A 17,339-nucleotide genomic window follows, 5' to 3' on the forward strand; every position below is an offset into this window, starting at 1 on the left:
AATACGGTAATTTAAAAAAATTATTCTTAAATTATTGTAGTAGAAAAAGTTATTACAAGTATATGATAGTTTTTATCACCTAGGAAAGAGGGTGAACGGATAAATTTTTTTTAAAACCAAAATCATATTTTCAAAAGATGATTTTATTTCCAAAATTCAAAAGAGAAATATAATAAAAAATCCTCAAGGAACTCGAGACCCCTCTTCGCTGTCGACGTCGCCCGAGATAGCCGGAATCGCCATAGAACGGACGACGGCAGCCCTCCTGGGCAAAAAGGAAGGGGCAGCAGCTAAGCACCCATCTACCACGTGGCGCTCTTAGGCGTGGCCAAACCGCCCCCCACCCTTTTTCTTTTCTTTTGTTTTTTTTTGTTTGAATTTTGAGTGTGCTCCACGTGGCACCCCCACCAAGCCATATTTTGGGCCACAATTCGGCCCAATTTCGCAGGCCTTTATTTATTGTTTTTTTTTAAAAAAAAAAATCTTGAACTCGTCTCTTGAAGAGACGAGTTCCATGAAAAAAAATAATTTTTTTTTAAATCCCAAATTTAAAAAAAATAAAATAAAATCCTGATGGGAAATTTTTTTTTTTTAATAATTTGTAATAAATATTAAAAAAATATTAATTTTTTTTACTGGAAATCGTCTCAAGAGATAATTTCCCTTTTGAATTTTTATTTATTTTTTAAATAGAAATAAAATCGTCTTTTGAAAAATTTAATATTTTTTTTAAAAAAATCCCAAATTAAAAAAAAAATCCCCAAGACGATTTCCCATTAAATATATATATATTTAAAATCCCAAATTAAAAAAAAAAAATTCCTCAAGAAAACTCGTCTATTCAAGAGACGAGTTCCCTTGAAAAAAAAATATTTTTTTTAAAAAAATCCCAAATATAAAAAAAAATCCTCAAGGAACTCGTCTCTTCAAGATATGAGTTCCCATGAAATATATATATATATATATATATATTTAAAAAAATCCCAAATTAAAAAAAAAAATTTCTCAAGGGAACTCATCTCTTGAATAGACGAGTTTCCATAAAAAAATGAAAAAAAAATAAAAAAAATTCCTCAAATATATAAAAAAAAATCCTCAAGGAACTCGTCTCTTCAAGAGATGAGTTCCCATGAAAAAAAATATATATATTTTAAAAAAAAAAATTCCCAAATTAAAAAAAAAAAAAAAAAATCCTCAAGGGAACTCGTTTCTTCATAGACGAGTTCCCATGGAAAAAAAATATATATATTTTTTTAAAATTCCCAAATTAAAAAAAAAAAAAATCCTCAAGGAACTCGTCTTTTTTACAAAAAATTCCCAAATTAAAAAAAAAAAAAATCCTTAAGGGAACTCGTCTCTTTCCCTTCCTTGAGGATTTTTTTTTTAATATATTGGGGATTTTAAAAAAAATTTTAAAATCGTCTTTTGAAAAGACGATTTCATCTTTTGAAATTTCGTCTTGAAAAGACGATTTTGGTTTTTTAAAAAAAATTATCCGTTCACCCTCTTTTCTAAGTGACAAAAACTATTATATATTTGTAATAACTTCTTTTACTATAATAATTTAAGAATAACTTTTTTAAATTATAGAAAAGTCCCTTTTTGTGGAACTGGTGTACATCATTCAAAAGATGGTTCATTTCAATACGGAAGCTTACCCTGTCTCATGATCATGATTCATTGTCCCAGGACCAAGCCTAAAAGTACAAGCGTGCTAAAAATAGCTAACAGACGAGTCCCTGTTAAAACCCTATCAGAAACAGAGCTAAAAGACAAGTCCCCTGTTAAAACCACAAGTGCGTTAAAGATGGCTCACAGACGAGTCCCTGTTAAAGCCCTATCAGAAAAAGAGCCTGAAAAAACCCAGAAACAAGCCATGATGGCCTATCAAAAGTCAAGACACACAAGTGAAAGAGCTCAAGAAGCATGTAATGGATGAAGCTAGATCTGAAATGCAAGCAAAGACTCTTATGGACTGCATTTATTAAGCTCGGAATCCCCTTCTTAACAATTGTATAGTACCATTCTCATATCCAACCAACTAACCTTCATAATTGTTGAAACTCGAATAAATGTGATCGATTTTGGTTAAGTTTCTTGATTCAGTTTTCTTGTTTCTTGACTGATAAATATCGAATTGAAATAAGGTTGATTAGAATGAGAAGGGTGCTCGTATATCCGTCTAATCGAAAATTAGATGTAAATAATCGATTAAGTAGAGTTTTTTGTCAAAAAAATATTTCATAGAATGTATTTTGACACGTGATCATTGGGTCATGCGATAAAATGTAAATAATCGAGCACAAACAAACGAGATCAAAATACACAATAATACGATAACTAATAAAATATGAAATAATGAAGTCTACCGTATAAACTAATAGGAACTTGTTGAATACGCCATGGCTACATCTCAATATATCAACAAAAAAACATCCTTCGATGCGGAATCCAAACTCGAGAAGATTAGATGCCGTGCATTGAAAACTGAAATGAATTATTAAAATGTTATCCTTCCAAATGAAACACGCGCACCCATAAACAATACACAAATTATATTGTATAGGAAGTGCAGTTTAAGGTCGTGTAGAACATTTATGAAGCGAAGTTTTAGCGTAAAGCCTTAGTGTCACTGTGGCCCATCTGAGACAGCTGTCCAAAATTAATTGACAGATAGATCGGACAAGTGCATGCTTTGTACCAGATTTCTTACCATTTGCGAAGAGGTTTTTTGTATCAGTAGTATAAGGTTTTTCAAATATTTTTGAAAAAACTTTACCATAAAAAATAATTTTAGAATTATCATACTTTAAGATAGTGGTGCAGTCAAAATAAAATACCCCTAAAAAGGGTTAGTTTGTCATGAATAACCAAGCAAGGCTTAGAATTCCCATAGATGGTGACAACAGGAAGTGTATTTTTATTATTGCTGAAGATGATCAAAATTTTCAGTGACAATGAAGAGATAGAGTTTGGTCATGCCAGTTTGTTAGGATGACATCGTTCATGGCTAGGTTAGGTACTTTTGACATGAAGGTGATGAGTCAAGGGATACCCCTTGGCATATTTGGTGGTGGATTAGTCCCGTTATCTTATAACAAACTAATTCTTTTTAGGAGTTTTTTTTCAGCATCATAATTTGTTTTTTAAAACTTATTTCAATATAAAAAAAATCATATTTTAAATTAATAAATTATTTTTTGGATAAAATATTAAAATATGAATTTAATGTGAAAGTCAAAACTCGTCTTTGGAAAAAAGGGGTTTGGCATTAAAAGTATTTTTTTTTTAAAAAAAAAACGTTGACTATAAAAATAAAACAAGTTATAAAAATTATGGTAGTTTTTTAATTATTTTTTAGATAATTTTTTTAAAAAATATTATTAAAAAAAATCCAATGTCAAGAGGCGTCACTTTTAGAAAAGCGATAAGTATCATTTGATTAATATTATTGACGAACGTGGACTATACGTGAAAGAAAAGCATGGTTAACGGGTCTCATTGAAAAACGAAATGGCTAGCCATTCATAACGAGTCTCATTGAAAAACGAAATGGTTAGCCATTCAATAACGTAGCTTAGATGAATGAAAAATGACTGGATTCGTGGGTTTGACAAGTCGTCCTCAATTTTACTGTTTTCCCAGGATAGCCAACTTGTTTACGTAAGTATGAATAGAAGTCTCTCGTTGCTTACCACAGAATAACTCATGGAAGAGATTCGTGGAGTATTGACGTGGACGAAATGTTTTAATTTTGACTGGAGGGTGCACGATAATTGGTACTTTTGACTGGAGAGCGAGCTTCACCAATGAGTCAAGTACAGTGATACAGACGACTATGCATCCGTATGTGAATAATTTGTGCTATAAATATAGACGAGATCCATTCTGTTTGAATACAAAGACAGACGTCATTTTCATTAGCCTAGCCCACCAATTTGAGGTGCCAGTTTGTCTTCTCTACCGGTGTTGATAAAGAGGCAGGGGCGACTGTGGATCTGCGTTAAGATGGTGGGTGCTGAATCCGGGAGGCCTCATGTTGCACTTCTTCCAAGCCCAGGCATGGGCCATATAATTCCCCTGTTGGAGATGGCCAAACGCTTGGTTCTCCACCATGGCTTCCATGTCAGCTTCATCACCATCACCACCGAAGCTTCAGCTGCCCAGACCCAGCTGCTCCGTTCCCCCAACCTTCCTTCCGGGCTTCACGTCGTCGAACTCCCTCCTGCTGACATGTCTACCATTCTCCATGACGACATGACGATCGTGCAACGGCTATGTCTCATTGTCCAGGAGAGCCTCCCTTATATCAGGTCCGTTCTCAGGGAGAACCCACCTCAAGCTCTCATAGTGGACATATTCTGCACCGATGCTTTCCAGATTGCCAAAGACCTTTCCATTCCCGCTTACTCCTTCTTTACTGCCCCTACGGCTTTGCTTGCCTTGTCTTTGTACCTTCCAACCATGGACCGTGAGATTGAGGGCGAGTACGTGGATCTTCCAAAGCCAGTTCAGGTCCCTGGCTGCAACGCTATTCGCACTGAAGACCTACTAGACCAGGTCCGCAACCGGAAGATTGAGGAGTACAAGTGGTACTTGTTAAGCGTCAGCCGGCTGCCCATGGCGGTTGGTATTTTCGTGAACACTTGGGAGGATCTTGAACCGGTGTGGCTACGAGGTCTGAGGGAGAACTCTTTCTTCCAGCAGATACCAATTCCACCGGTTCTTCCAATCGGACCGCTGATCAAAGAGGATGAACCACTGACTGACTTCGATAATGACTGCATTGAGTGGCTAGACAAGCAGCCACCAGACTCCGTTCTATTCATAACACTGGGTAGTGGTGGCACACTGACATCCACACAGCTCACTGAGTTGGCATGGGGCTTAGAACTCAGCCAACAACGATTCATCTTGGTGGTACGCACGCCAAGCGATGCAAGTGCGTCTGGTGCATTTTTCAACGTGGGGAATAATGTAATGAAAGCGGAGGCATATCTGCCCCAAGGGTTCATGGAAAGGACTCAAGAAGTTGGACTGGTGATCCCGTCTTGGGCTCCACAAGTGACGGTGCTCCGCCACCCCTCCACCGGCGGATTCCTCTCACACTGCGGGTGGAACTCGACCTTGGAAAGCATAAGCCACGGCGTTCCCATGATTGCGTGGCCGCTGTACGCGGAACAAAGGATGAATGCCACGATGTTGACGGAAGAGGTGGGGGTGGCAGTGCGTCCAGTGGTGGGAGAAGGGAAAAACGTAGTGGGACGGGAGGAGATAGAGAGGGTGGTGAGGTTGGTGATGGAAGGTGAAGAGGGGAAAGAGATGAGGCGTAGGGTGCGAGAGCTGCAAAGCAGTGCCCTGGCCACACTGAAACCAGGTGGGCCATCTTTTGAGGCCCTTTCTGAAGTGGCTGGGACCTGGACAACCACCGCTCATTAGTTCGCTGCGACACGTCCCGCATTTAATTTGTTTGCTGTCTCTTTTTATTTATTAATCGTCGCACCAATAATACTACACGGTCTTGGCCTTGAGTAGCAGGTGGGGGCGGGTTGAGTTGAAGTCTTGAAAGTTGAGATCTGTTGACCACGTTGGCAACACCACACCCCTTGTCATTTAGCCCTTTACTAAGTTACGTCATGTTTCCGACTCTTATAAATAGGAGAGAAATCACGCTCAGAGTCCTCTCGTACCTCAATTCCTTCTTTTTGTTATTTCTTTTATATTCTAATATAAGTCTTGTAGAAAAATATTTGTGGAAGATTGAAACACTATAACAGCATTCGCAAAAGATTAAAACAAGATAAATCTTATTATCAAAAAATCTTTTTTTTTCTAAGTAAAATTGCACTTTTATTTTTATTTTCTATTTCATTTATTTTATTTAAATACAAAAACAAGTGCAAATATTATATAGAAAATATTTTTAATAAAAACATATCGAGAAGTTATGCATATAATTACTAATTTTTTTCAATTATATTATATAACAAAAAGTTATATAAATCAAAATTGTATAACAAAAAACTATATAATAAATATTTTATAGTCTAAAGCTATATACAAACTTATATATTTTTGTTATAATAAAATATATAAAATAGAATGTATAGTTAGAAATTATATAAAAAAAATTTCATAGTTAGAAGTTATGTAAGCCGTATTTTCTATGCTTAAGTTAGAAACTTGAAAATGTTGATATCCTAATTTTGTTTTACTAGAAGCTTTATAGAAAATTTTTCATTGGTAGAAACCATGAAAATTTTATGTTGATAATTATTTCATAGTAAGACCTCTGTAGACAATTTCTAAAATTTTATTGTTTAACTAGAAGTTATATAAAGTAACCTTGTTAATCAACAATTCTATAACTAGAAGTTATATAGAGAATTTCTAACTATGATATAACTAAAAGTTATACAAAACTAAATTATTAGTCAACAATTACAAAATTTTATATTTAGAAGTTATGTAGAAAATATTTCATAACTTAATGTTATGCAAAATTTTCATTTTATCGTGATAAAATTATTCATAGTCAAAACATATAACAAATTTATTCTTTCATTCTTATTATTTATTTAATATTGTTTAATTATTATGTTACTTTCTTGAGTTTATAATAATTATTTTACTTTATGATAATTGATCGATTTTCTCTATTGTTCAAAATATTAAGTCTTTTTACATAACAACTCTAGTAAAAAAAAAAAAAAAAAAGTCACTACACCTTTTATAGTATTTCGGGTATCATTCTAAGGGATTGATTTATGGAATTTGTAGATACTAGAATAAATGAACCACTTTTATTTAAATTATAAAGTAAAAACAACATGTGAATTAACTTTTATAAAGTGAAACTAAGTAGAAGAAACTAAATTAATAAAAAAAATGAATATTGATTTTTAATTCAATTGATTCAAGTATGGAGCTTTCCACAATCTAACTTAAGATATAAAAACAGAGAGAACAAAAGTTTCTTGAGTCAAGTGATGTTTGGGTTTTGAGATTCTTGACCGCTCGTGATCAACTTGAGCTCTATAACTCGAAATTGTATTGAAACCTAATTTTTCTTTTTTAAAATAGATTAATAAAATCATCAAATGAATAAGATTGATTATCGGTTTAAGGTTTGACTTTCTACTCCACATTGTTTTATTTTAAGACAAATAACGATAAGGAAGACCAAGATAACTAATAATCAATAGTTACCAAGAATCATTAGTATTAGATAATAAACTACCATCTCATTCCATAAACTAACTCATAAGAATAGGATAAAAAAATTGATAAATTGTAACCCAACCAGTAATTAATCTCATTATTCCAATAATTTACCCATAATTTCTATAACTTTAGGTTTTTATGCTTCAGGCCTCAAGTTGGCTTTTTAGCTTCTTATAGAGTAAAAATCCATAATTCAAATTAAAAGAAACTAAAAACAATATATTCAATAAGAAGAAAATAAAAAAAACCAAAGTTTTTGTCTTCTTCCCCCCAAAATGCCAAACTCCTAGGAAAATCCATAAACCCTATAATTAAGAAAGTTTATATAATATTATCAATGACTTAATATGCGGCACACTCTCATTGGTCATTGATTCGAGCCAAAATATGTGCTCTAATGACACATATTCGATATGATTTGTGCACCAAATGACACTCAAATCACCCAACTTGACCTAAATCGATGCTAAGGTCTTAGCTATGGGTTTAACTTGTATTTTAGAAATTTATCTCGGGTTTAAGGGAAGAAAATAATATAAGTTGAATCACTTTAGATTTTGAAATATCAAGAAAATGTTAAAAGAGAAAATAAGCAAGTCAAGACTCATAGACCATGAGGAAATGCAAGATGAGGATATCATAAGTTTGGGAGATGAGAAATGACCATTATGGAGTAAGAAAGGAGGCAAGAAAACATGAGAAATGAGACATGAAACAAGATTCAGTTGTAGGAAAATTTAGAACTCAAAATCTAGTGGTAACATATACTCTGAATTAGATGAAAAATTTAGAGTATTTTTTGAAGTTCATTTTAGTCATACTATATATCATTTCAAAGCTCAAGAAGTCAAGAGTCCAACAATTTAAACAATGAATAATCAAAGCTGAAAATGAAAAAGTTATGATCATTTGAAGACAACTACGCAAAGCTGAAGGACCATTTCGAAATGATTTTGAAATTCAACTTATGAATTTGAAATCCAATTCGAAATGACTGCAATTTCAAATTCACCCACTAGCATTTTGATGTTTCGCCTCCTCTACCTCAAGAATTTCATCTAAGGCACTTCATTTGCCCTAAGTGAGTCTCACACAACTAGAAATCACCATTTTATTATTATTTTTAGTCATTTTTAGGTAATTATTTTGTAATGAGTGGTCAATGAGAGTGTGCCACATGTTAGGTAATTGATGATATTATATAAACTCTCTTAATTTTAGGATTTAAATATCTTAGATCATTTTTCAAGGAGTTTGACATTGAAGATGGAAGAACACAAGAACTTTGATTTGTTTTTTTTTATTCTTTATTAAATATATTGTTTTTAGTTTCTTTGATTCAAATTATGGATTTTTACCCTATTATGGATCGTGAATGTGACATCACCCCCATGAGAGGCTAAAAAGCCAACTTGGGGCTTGAAACATGAAAACATAATGGCTAGAAACTTATAAGAATAATAGGTAAATTATTGTAACAATGAAATTGATTATTGATTGGATTACAATTTATCAATTTTTATCTTATGTTTATGAGTTAGTTTAGGAAATGATACGCTAGGTTATTACCCGATACTAATGATTCTTGGTAACTATTGATCATTATTTATCATGGTCTTCTCTATCATTATTTGCCCCAAAACAAAGTTATAAGGAGTATGAAGAGTTAAAAAGCTAAATTTTAAACTAGTAATTAATCTCATTTATTTGATGGTTTTAGGAATTTGTTTTAAAAAAGGAAAAATTACGCTTCAAATGCAATTTTGAGTTATATAATTCAAGTTGATTGCTAGCGGCCAAAGATCTTGAAACCTTAAGATCATATTACTTAAAAGACTCTTGTTTTCTCTAGTTTTTATACCCTAAATTGGATTGTGGAAAAACCTAAACTTGAATAAATCAAATTTAAAATCAATATTTATTTTGTTATTAATTTAATTTATTTTACTTAGTTTCAATTTATTCACATATCGTTTTCCACTTTAAGATTCAAACAAAAACAATTCATTTACTTTAGTATTGACAAATCTCATAAGCTAGTCCTTGAGAACGATACATGGGATACTACAAAAGTTGTAGTAGTTTTTTCTTTTATTTTTCTTAGCTAGAACTACTACATATTAAGCTTAAGTATTTTGGTAAAATAGAGATTTATAGTCAATCACTATTACAAGGAAAAGTCATAAACAACCTAAAAAGTTTCAAAAATTACGAGTTCTAAATGAGTACAAAGCATTTTGAATTGGATAAAGGCATTTGGAACTCATTTTGACGTGTCTCAGGGCTCAAATTCGATCACTAGTGGCTAAGTTCGAAATTTGGTTGAGTTCTAAGTCAATTTCAAACTCATAAGTGGAAGGAGGTCAAATTAGAAATCGAGGGGTTGAGTTCAAAATGCACAGTGAATTTCAAACTCAACATTCTTTTCTATCAAGTTTGCTTCAAATGCGCATAACTTCCTCGTTTCGACTCTAATTTGCACACTATTTGAAGTGTTAGATTCTTGACTTCTAGATCTTCAAAATGATATACATATCTTGCCCAAAATGAACTTTGGGAATTGTTCCAAATTTTGCCTCTAGGTTAGAGTATATGTTGCCATCGAATTTTGAGTTCCAAATTTCCATGCAAACTTGATAATTTTGCTTCATGCCTCATTGTCCATGTTTGTGTGCCTTCTTTCTTACTTCATAATGATCAATCCTCATTTCCCAAACTCATGACATCATCGCATTGCATTTCCTTAAATTCCATGAGTCAAGACTCACTCGATTTCTCATTTAACTTCTTGATATTTCAAAATCTAAAATGGTTTCAACTTGTACCCTATTATTCCCTCAAACTTGAGATAAATGTTCGAAATAAAAGTTAAACTTATAGCTAGGGCCTTAGCATTGATTTAAGTTAAGTTGGGTGATTTTTGTGTCATTTGGTGCATAAATCATATTAAATATGTGCTATTGGAGCACATATGTTGGCTCTAATCAACCATTTAACATCTTTTCTGATTTAGTCCCCAAAAAAGGTAGATGAAGCTTCTTATTGTATAGATAATCTTTGATTTTCATTCTCTAAAAAGTAAAATTTGTACTATCAAACTTCTCCATTCCATGTGTTGAACCATCTTCGCTAACCATTGCTCTCAATTAGAACAAAAAACTATGATACTAGTTGTTAGGGTTAAAACACCATAATCCTATTTTCAAAGGGACAAAAAACGAATATGAAAAATTAAAATACAAGCACACATAAGATTTATAGTGGTTTACTCTCAATGTGAGAACTATGTCCACTTGCAATCGATGTAGAATTTCACTATGATGAAATGAAAATTACAAGAAAATAAAAAAACGCCTCACCCTCTAGGTTTTCTCTCTACTTTTTTTTCCATTTCTTTCAATTGCACTCAATCACTCAAAGTCGGCTATCCTAAACATAACAAAATTATGATAGCCAAATTACATATTTAAAATCCCTAAAAGTACCCCAACTTAAAATGCCTTTAAAAAATTTCGTCAATTCACATACAACCCACATCTTGTCTCTGCATAGGATTAATCTGCATCAAGACAAACATTGTCAAGAGAATAATTAAGCTTCACACATCTTAACATATTATCACTTCAAATAGTCAATATGTATGATTAGATGACATAGCCCACCCAAAAAAAAAAAAAACATAATTTCATAATAATACAGAAAACATGTAATAATAATATACAAATAAGTGAATTAGTTACTATTAAACACATAATAACAAACCATATAAAGAAAAATGAATCCATAAGTGTAGAATAAATAATAATCAACAACACAAAATGAGATACAACTAAAATAATGCTACAAACTTAATGTCAAAATCACACATAAAAGTTCAAAACTTAAGCAATATTCTTATTATAAATCTTGGAAAGGATTCTTTATACATTGGATAATAACTTTGAATATAATGGTGAATGAAAACTTTGGTTAATATATTAGTTCCTTTTCTATTTTTTTTCTTCCTTCAAGAGGGAATAATGAGCTTAAAAAGATCTTTAAAGCATAACATAAATACATAGATGCCCGCTATATATGCAAGTAAATGTGATGTGGTAAAGCCTGAAAATTTCAAAATTTATAGAAAAATTTTTCGGTTGTCAAATGAAAGATAATCCTTGTATTAAACAAACTCTCCTCTTTAATGAAGAGTCACGCATGATTGAATTTCAATTGAAAAAAGAAAATTATGTGTTTATTCTTCATCCTTATCTTCATGATCATTGGTTGTTGAGTTAAGAGCATTCTACTTATGAGTAGATAAGGTATTACAAATGGGAAATACCAAACTTCTCATGCATGCAAAATTTAGAAGAACTATATATATATATATATATATATATATATATATATATATATATATATATATATATATATATATATATATATATGGATTAGAACAAATAATTAAAGTGAATCTATTAACCATGGTTAAAATCATCATTTATGATAGTTTCACATAATCGAGATTTTCACAAATATTAAGGTCCTATTTGATAACTGTTTTTAAAAACAGTTTAAAAAAATAGTTTTTGAAAAATATTGTATGATGTTTTGTAAAACAAAAGTTTGTTTGGAATCTGAAACGTTTTTAACATATTTTTAATATTTTTCAAAAACTATTTTTATATCTAGGGTTTTATTTTTAATCACCATATTATAATTATTTTTTAAAATAGTTATAAAAAAAATAAGTGAAAATAACTAAAAATGTTATCTGAAAACATCATATTTTTTATTATTGAGAACATAAAATAGAAAATAGTTTCCTAGCTGTCCAATGCATTTTTTAATTTTTAATTTTAAAAAATAGAAAACCGTTTTCCAAAACAGTTACCAAACTGAACCTAAAATTTTAAAAAAGAGAAGCTTATGACTAAAATTCCGATTGGTAAGACCACAATTTTGGCCTAGGGCTTGGCTCGTAAGGCTTTTCCAAGACCTTGAAAACTCCATCCAAATTGGAAGTCCCAAAACACCGTGGAACACACATGGATTAGGAAATATTGGTATGATTCTGTAACTTATTGTGCAGTATTTGAGAGACGACACAAGACACATAGAACTCTTGAAAACAAAATAGAAATCAGTTCTCCCAATCCAAGTGCTTTGCAACTATAACCTTAAAATATATGGAATAACAACCCAAGAAACCCTACAAAATCATATTCCTTTAAGAAACTCAAGGAAATACACGGCACTAATAAAACTTTATCACATCTTTTTTTAATCTTAATTGAACTTTTCTTTTGAGTTTACTTTTATCGAAGACTCCATGTAAATTTTAAAAGGGAAAGGCGGTTTCCAATAATTTTAAAAAATATATATAAAATAGCTTCAACTTTTAAGATTTATCTCTATCAATTTTAAAATATTTTTAAATACATATTTTTTTTTAATTATCTACTAAAACGACATTTTACTTGTCAAGTTAATAACATAATTGACAAATTATTTTTTTTTATCATGAGAAATTTCAGATTAATAAAATAGGAAATTTTAAAAATTAAAAATATAATTAAAGCTAAAAAAAATTTATAACTAAAAATATAAAAATAAAATATTAACTTTCGCTTCACTAAATCACATTAGTAGAAAATGTAGATTCAAGAAAAAGTAGGAAATACAATAGAAGTCAATATTTTATCTTTTTTAATTTTAAAGTTTTTTTGTTTTAATTGTATTTAATTTTTAAATATATTAGTTTCAATTGTATTTTTAATTTTTAAAATTTTTTATTTTATTGTTGATGTCAACTATCAAAATTTTTATTCAATTTTATTTTTAAAAAAATGATAGAATAGATTTATATAATATAGGATATAAAATCATTATTAATTAGAGAATGAAAAAAAAATTATTTATCCCTTAAGGATGTTGGATAATTTTTGTAAAATAATCTAAATCTCATGTGTCATAATAAAAAAAATTATAATATATTTATTAGTAAGATAATTTTATTAAATTAAAATAATAAATTAATTTTTTTATAATTTTATTTAATATTATCAAATAAAATGACATTTTAAGAAATAAACATATGATTTATAAAAACATATATATATTTTAAAATATTTTTAAATGACTGAAGATAAAATTGATTTGTAAAAATTGAGGTTGTTTTTTTAAAATTAGCCAGTAAAAAATCGCTTTGTAAAATTATTTTTTATGAATTTAATTTTTTAAAAAATTACAATATCCATGCAAAAAGCCAAGGATGAGGTGGAATTTAGAATTTTGGAGGTGAGATGGTGAGCGATGCGAGCATACGGAGGTAGCAAAACAAAGAATTCAGATTCAGTTGGCGGGCCGCGTCATGGGTAAGGCAAGGGCACGCATTACGATCACATCCAACGTATCACAGGTCGATTTTCTTGCCTCCCACTCACGGGCCCCCTTCCCGAGTCCATTCCAATCTTTATCCCTTAAATTTTGTTTTCCAGAACGCATAGCAGCCGCCTTCGTGTCTGCAATCTGCATAACCTAATGCATGGGTTTGACCAATAAGAATAGAATGCCTACCACCACGACGTCGTTTGGTACGATGGATTGCTTGACAAGTTGGGTTTTTCCATTTGCAAATTTCGGCGCTGTACACACCTGCCAATTTCTGTACCTCAACCTCAATGGAAACCAAAGCTCCGTCCAATCTCGCTTTTTCGCAAAACCCGAAATCCTCAATTACAAAATCAGTAAGCAATGACAGAGACTTCTTGAACCACCTGGAAGCTTACCTCGCAAAGAGAGATGGAGTCGACAAGCTTCTAAAGATCTCCAGGTACGCCACCAAGATCATCCTCGCTTCCTCGCTCCTCCCGGAAACCTTGACCCTAAATCGCCGACTCAAGAGCTTTGAGTCCAGCGTCGGTGTGAGTCGCAAAGCCTTCAGACTAGGCAAATTCGTTCAAGATTTGAACGCATTAAGAAACTCGTGTTTCGATTCGAAAGAAGATGTGATCCTCTCCATCATTGCCTACGGAGGCGAGGGTTTGTACATGTTTGTCGAACAGTTCGTGTGGTTTGTTAAATCGGGTTTGATCGACGCCAAGCACTCGCGTAATTTGCAGAAGATCAGTGCTTGGGCTGGGTTCGTTGGGCACATAGGGAGTATCTCGTTGAAAATTAGGGATTTGAAGCGGATCAATGAAGACGAGTCGCGCTTGCTGTCGACCATCGAGATTTCGATTTCCCGAGGACTTAAGTACGACGAGGAAGCGAAAAAGATTCACAAATTGAAGGAGAAAAGGTTGATGAAGAGGCTGTCAATTGTTCAAGATTTGGCCGACGGGTTAATGGCGTTGGCGGATATTCGGGACGGAAAGGGGCGGCTTTCAGGGCCGCTTCTGATGTCATCTGCTGGGCTTTTATCTGCACTTACTAGTGCTCATAAGAATTGGCTGTCTTGCTGACACTAATTATGGTTTGACAAGGTATGATTCTTTCGCCCTGTGTCTTTCTTATTGAATTATAAATTCAGTCTGGCTAGTGTATTCAAACTATTTAGTAGAGAGAGCAAGCGAGAGCTCTCCTACTGTCAGTGTAGGAGATAGAATGTGAACCCACAAAATTTATTCTCTTCCGTTTGTTATACTTCTAATGAGGAATAAAATCATACACAAGCAGTGGTTCAAATATAACTTTGTTTGTCAATATGTTTGTGACTCTCATTTATCTTTGCTATAAATGGAGAGTTCTAGGTTTCTTTATGGGCAACTCATGTTCACACTCAATCCATTCTAGTAATTATATCAATGTCAATCTTTCTGAATTTTAATGTACTTCTGGGTATCCGTTGCAGATATACTAAGAGTGAATGGTCCCTTGTTTTTAAGGCCCAACTGGTTTTGAAGACCTTGAGGATTAGACCATTTCACAAAATAAGTGAGATAGAACTGGGCTATATAGTTTATAACAAGGTGAATTCAAGTATTGGGGAGGATACAACAATAAATTAGCTTTCAAGAAAGCCCAATTCAATGTGCGATGAGCCATGCCAAGGTCTAGCTTGAGGATTATGACTCATTTGTGATATCCAAGTTGCATGTACGTGATATCTAATATAATAAGGAACTGACAATGACATCTTTTAAAGTCATGAAGGGCCATTAGCCTAAAATGGATAATATCCATATGTTGGGAGTATGCCATTACAAATGGTATTATAATTGAGCCAATCCGATGTGGGTCTATGTCTATTGGGACCACAAGGCATTTTGCCTATTTGACACGATGTTATGTTTGCAGGGAACACATTGATTCCTTTTACCTATATAGATGACTTTTAAAGCCATGGGAGTTCATTAGGCTCAAAATATGCCAATATCTACATGGAAGTGCGTTTGGTGCATTTTTCAACGTGGGGAATAATGTAATGAAAGCGGAGGCATATCTGCCCCAAGGGTTCATGGAAAGGATTCAAGAAGTTGGACTGGTGATCCCGTCCTGGGCTCCACAAGTGGCGGTGCTCCGCCACCCCTCCACCGGCGGATTCCTCTCACATTGCGGGTGGAACTCGACCTTGGAAAGCATAAGCCACGGCGTTCCCATGATTGCGTGGCCGCTGTACGCGGAACAAAGGATGAATGCCACGATGTTGACGGAAGAGGTGGGGGTGGCAGCGCGTCCAGTGGTGGGAGAAGGGAAAAACGTAGTGGAACGGGAGGAGATAGAGAGGGTGGTGAGGTTGGTGATGGAAGGTGAAGAGGGGAAAGAGATGAGGCGTAGGGTGCGAGAGCTGCAAAGCAGTGCCCTGGCCACACTGAAACCAGGTAGGCCATCTTTTGAGTCCCTTTCTGAAGTGGCTGGGACCTGGACAACCACCGCTCATTAGTTCGCTGCGACACGTCCCACATATAATTTGTTTGCTGTCTCTTTTTATTTATTAATCGTCGCACCAATAATACTACACGGTCTTGGCTTCGAGTAGCAGGTGGGGGCGGGTTGAAGTCTTGAAAGTTGAGACCGCAGATAGTACGTATTCCTTCTTTTTGTTATTTCTTTTTATATTCTAATATAAGTCTCGTAGAAAAATATCCGTGGAAGATTGAAACACCATAACAGCATTCGCAAAAGATTAAAACAAGATAAATCTTATTATCAAAAAATCTTTTTTTTTTCTAAGTAAAATTACACTTTTATTTTTATTTTCTATTTTATTTAAATACAAAAATATGTGTAAATATTATATAGAAAATATTTTTAATAAAAACATATCGAGAAGTTATGCATATAATTACTAATTTTTTTCAATTATATTATATAACATAAAGTTATATAAATTAAAGTTGTATAACAAAAAACTATATAATAAATATTTTATAGTCTAAAGCTATATATAAACTTATATATTTTTGTTATAATAAAATATATAAAATAGAATGTATAGTAAGAAATTATATAAAAAAAAATTTCATAGTTAGAAGTTATGTAAGCTGTATTTTCTACGCTTAAGTTAGAAACTTGAAAATGTTGATATCCTAATTTTGTTTTACTATAAGCTTTACAAAAAAAATTTCATTGGTAGAAACCATGAAAATTTTCTGTTGATAATTATTTCATAGTAGGACCTTTGTGGACAATTTCTAAAATTTTATTGTTTAACTAGAAGTTATATAAAGTAACCTTGTTAATCAACAATTCTATAACTAGAAGTTATATAGAGAGTTTCTAACTATGATATAACTAAAAGTTATACAAAACTAAATTATTAATCAACAATTACAATTACAAAATTTTATATTTAGAAGTTATATAGAAAATATTTCATAACTTAATGTTATGCAAAATTTTCATTTTATCGTGATAAAATTATTCATAGTCAAAACATATAACAAATTTATTCTTTCATTCTTATTATTTATTTAATATTGTTTAATTATTATGTTACTTTCTTGAGTTTATAATAATTATTTTACTTTATGATAATTGATCAATTTTCTCTATTGTTCAAAATATTAAGCCTTTTTATATAGCAACTTTAATAATAATAAAAAAAAAACCCAAAGAAAGAGTCACTACAACTTTTATAATATTTCGTGTATCATTCTAAGGGATTGATTTATGGAATTTGTCGATAC

At 32.1% G+C, this 17,339-nt stretch overlaps 3 protein-coding genes across 4 annotated transcripts; all 3 read left to right on the plus strand.

Moving 5' to 3' along the window:
* The first annotated feature begins 3,883 nt into the window (after nucleotides 1–3,883).
* LOC100255865 (anthocyanidin 3-O-glucosyltransferase 5) lies at nucleotides 3,884–5,713 on the plus strand. Its single transcript, XM_002281732.4, has one exon. It carries the CDS (start codon nucleotides 4,009–4,011, stop codon nucleotides 5,437–5,439), a length of 1,431 nt encoding a protein of 476 aa, XP_002281768.1. The 5' UTR covers nucleotides 3,884–4,008; the 3' UTR covers nucleotides 5,440–5,713.
* Nucleotides 5,714–13,534: 7,821 nt separating this feature from the next.
* On the plus strand, nucleotides 13,535–15,586 carry LOC100260934 (peroxisomal membrane protein 11A). 2 transcript variants are annotated; one of them, XM_059735005.1, is made up of 3 exons: nucleotides 13,535–13,627; nucleotides 13,707–14,693; nucleotides 15,508–15,586. In XM_059735005.1, exon 2 carries the CDS (start codon nucleotides 13,890–13,892, stop codon nucleotides 14,670–14,672), a length of 783 nt encoding a protein of 260 aa, XP_059590988.1. In that variant the 5' UTR covers nucleotides 13,535–13,627; nucleotides 13,707–13,889; the 3' UTR covers nucleotides 14,673–14,693; nucleotides 15,508–15,586. The 2 variants fall into 2 exon arrangements, with proteins under 2 accessions (XP_059590988.1, XP_019082290.1); XM_019226745.2 differs by lacking the exon at nucleotides 15,508–15,586 and having other exon boundaries at nucleotides 13,707–14,993.
* A 32-nt stretch (nucleotides 15,587–15,618) lies between these two features.
* On the plus strand, nucleotides 15,619–16,232 carry LOC132252576 (anthocyanidin 3-O-glucosyltransferase 5-like). The gene has a single exon (XM_059735006.1). It carries the CDS (start codon nucleotides 15,635–15,637, stop codon nucleotides 16,091–16,093), a length of 459 nt encoding a protein of 152 aa, XP_059590989.1. The 5' UTR covers nucleotides 15,619–15,634; the 3' UTR covers nucleotides 16,094–16,232.
* The last annotated feature ends 1,107 nt before the right edge of the window (nucleotides 16,233–17,339 follow it).

This window comes from Vitis vinifera, chromosome 18 (assembly GCF_030704535.1).
Source record: "Vitis vinifera cultivar Pinot Noir 40024 chromosome 18, ASM3070453v1".
Classification (NCBI taxonomy): domain Eukaryota; kingdom Viridiplantae; phylum Streptophyta; class Magnoliopsida; order Vitales; family Vitaceae; genus Vitis; species Vitis vinifera.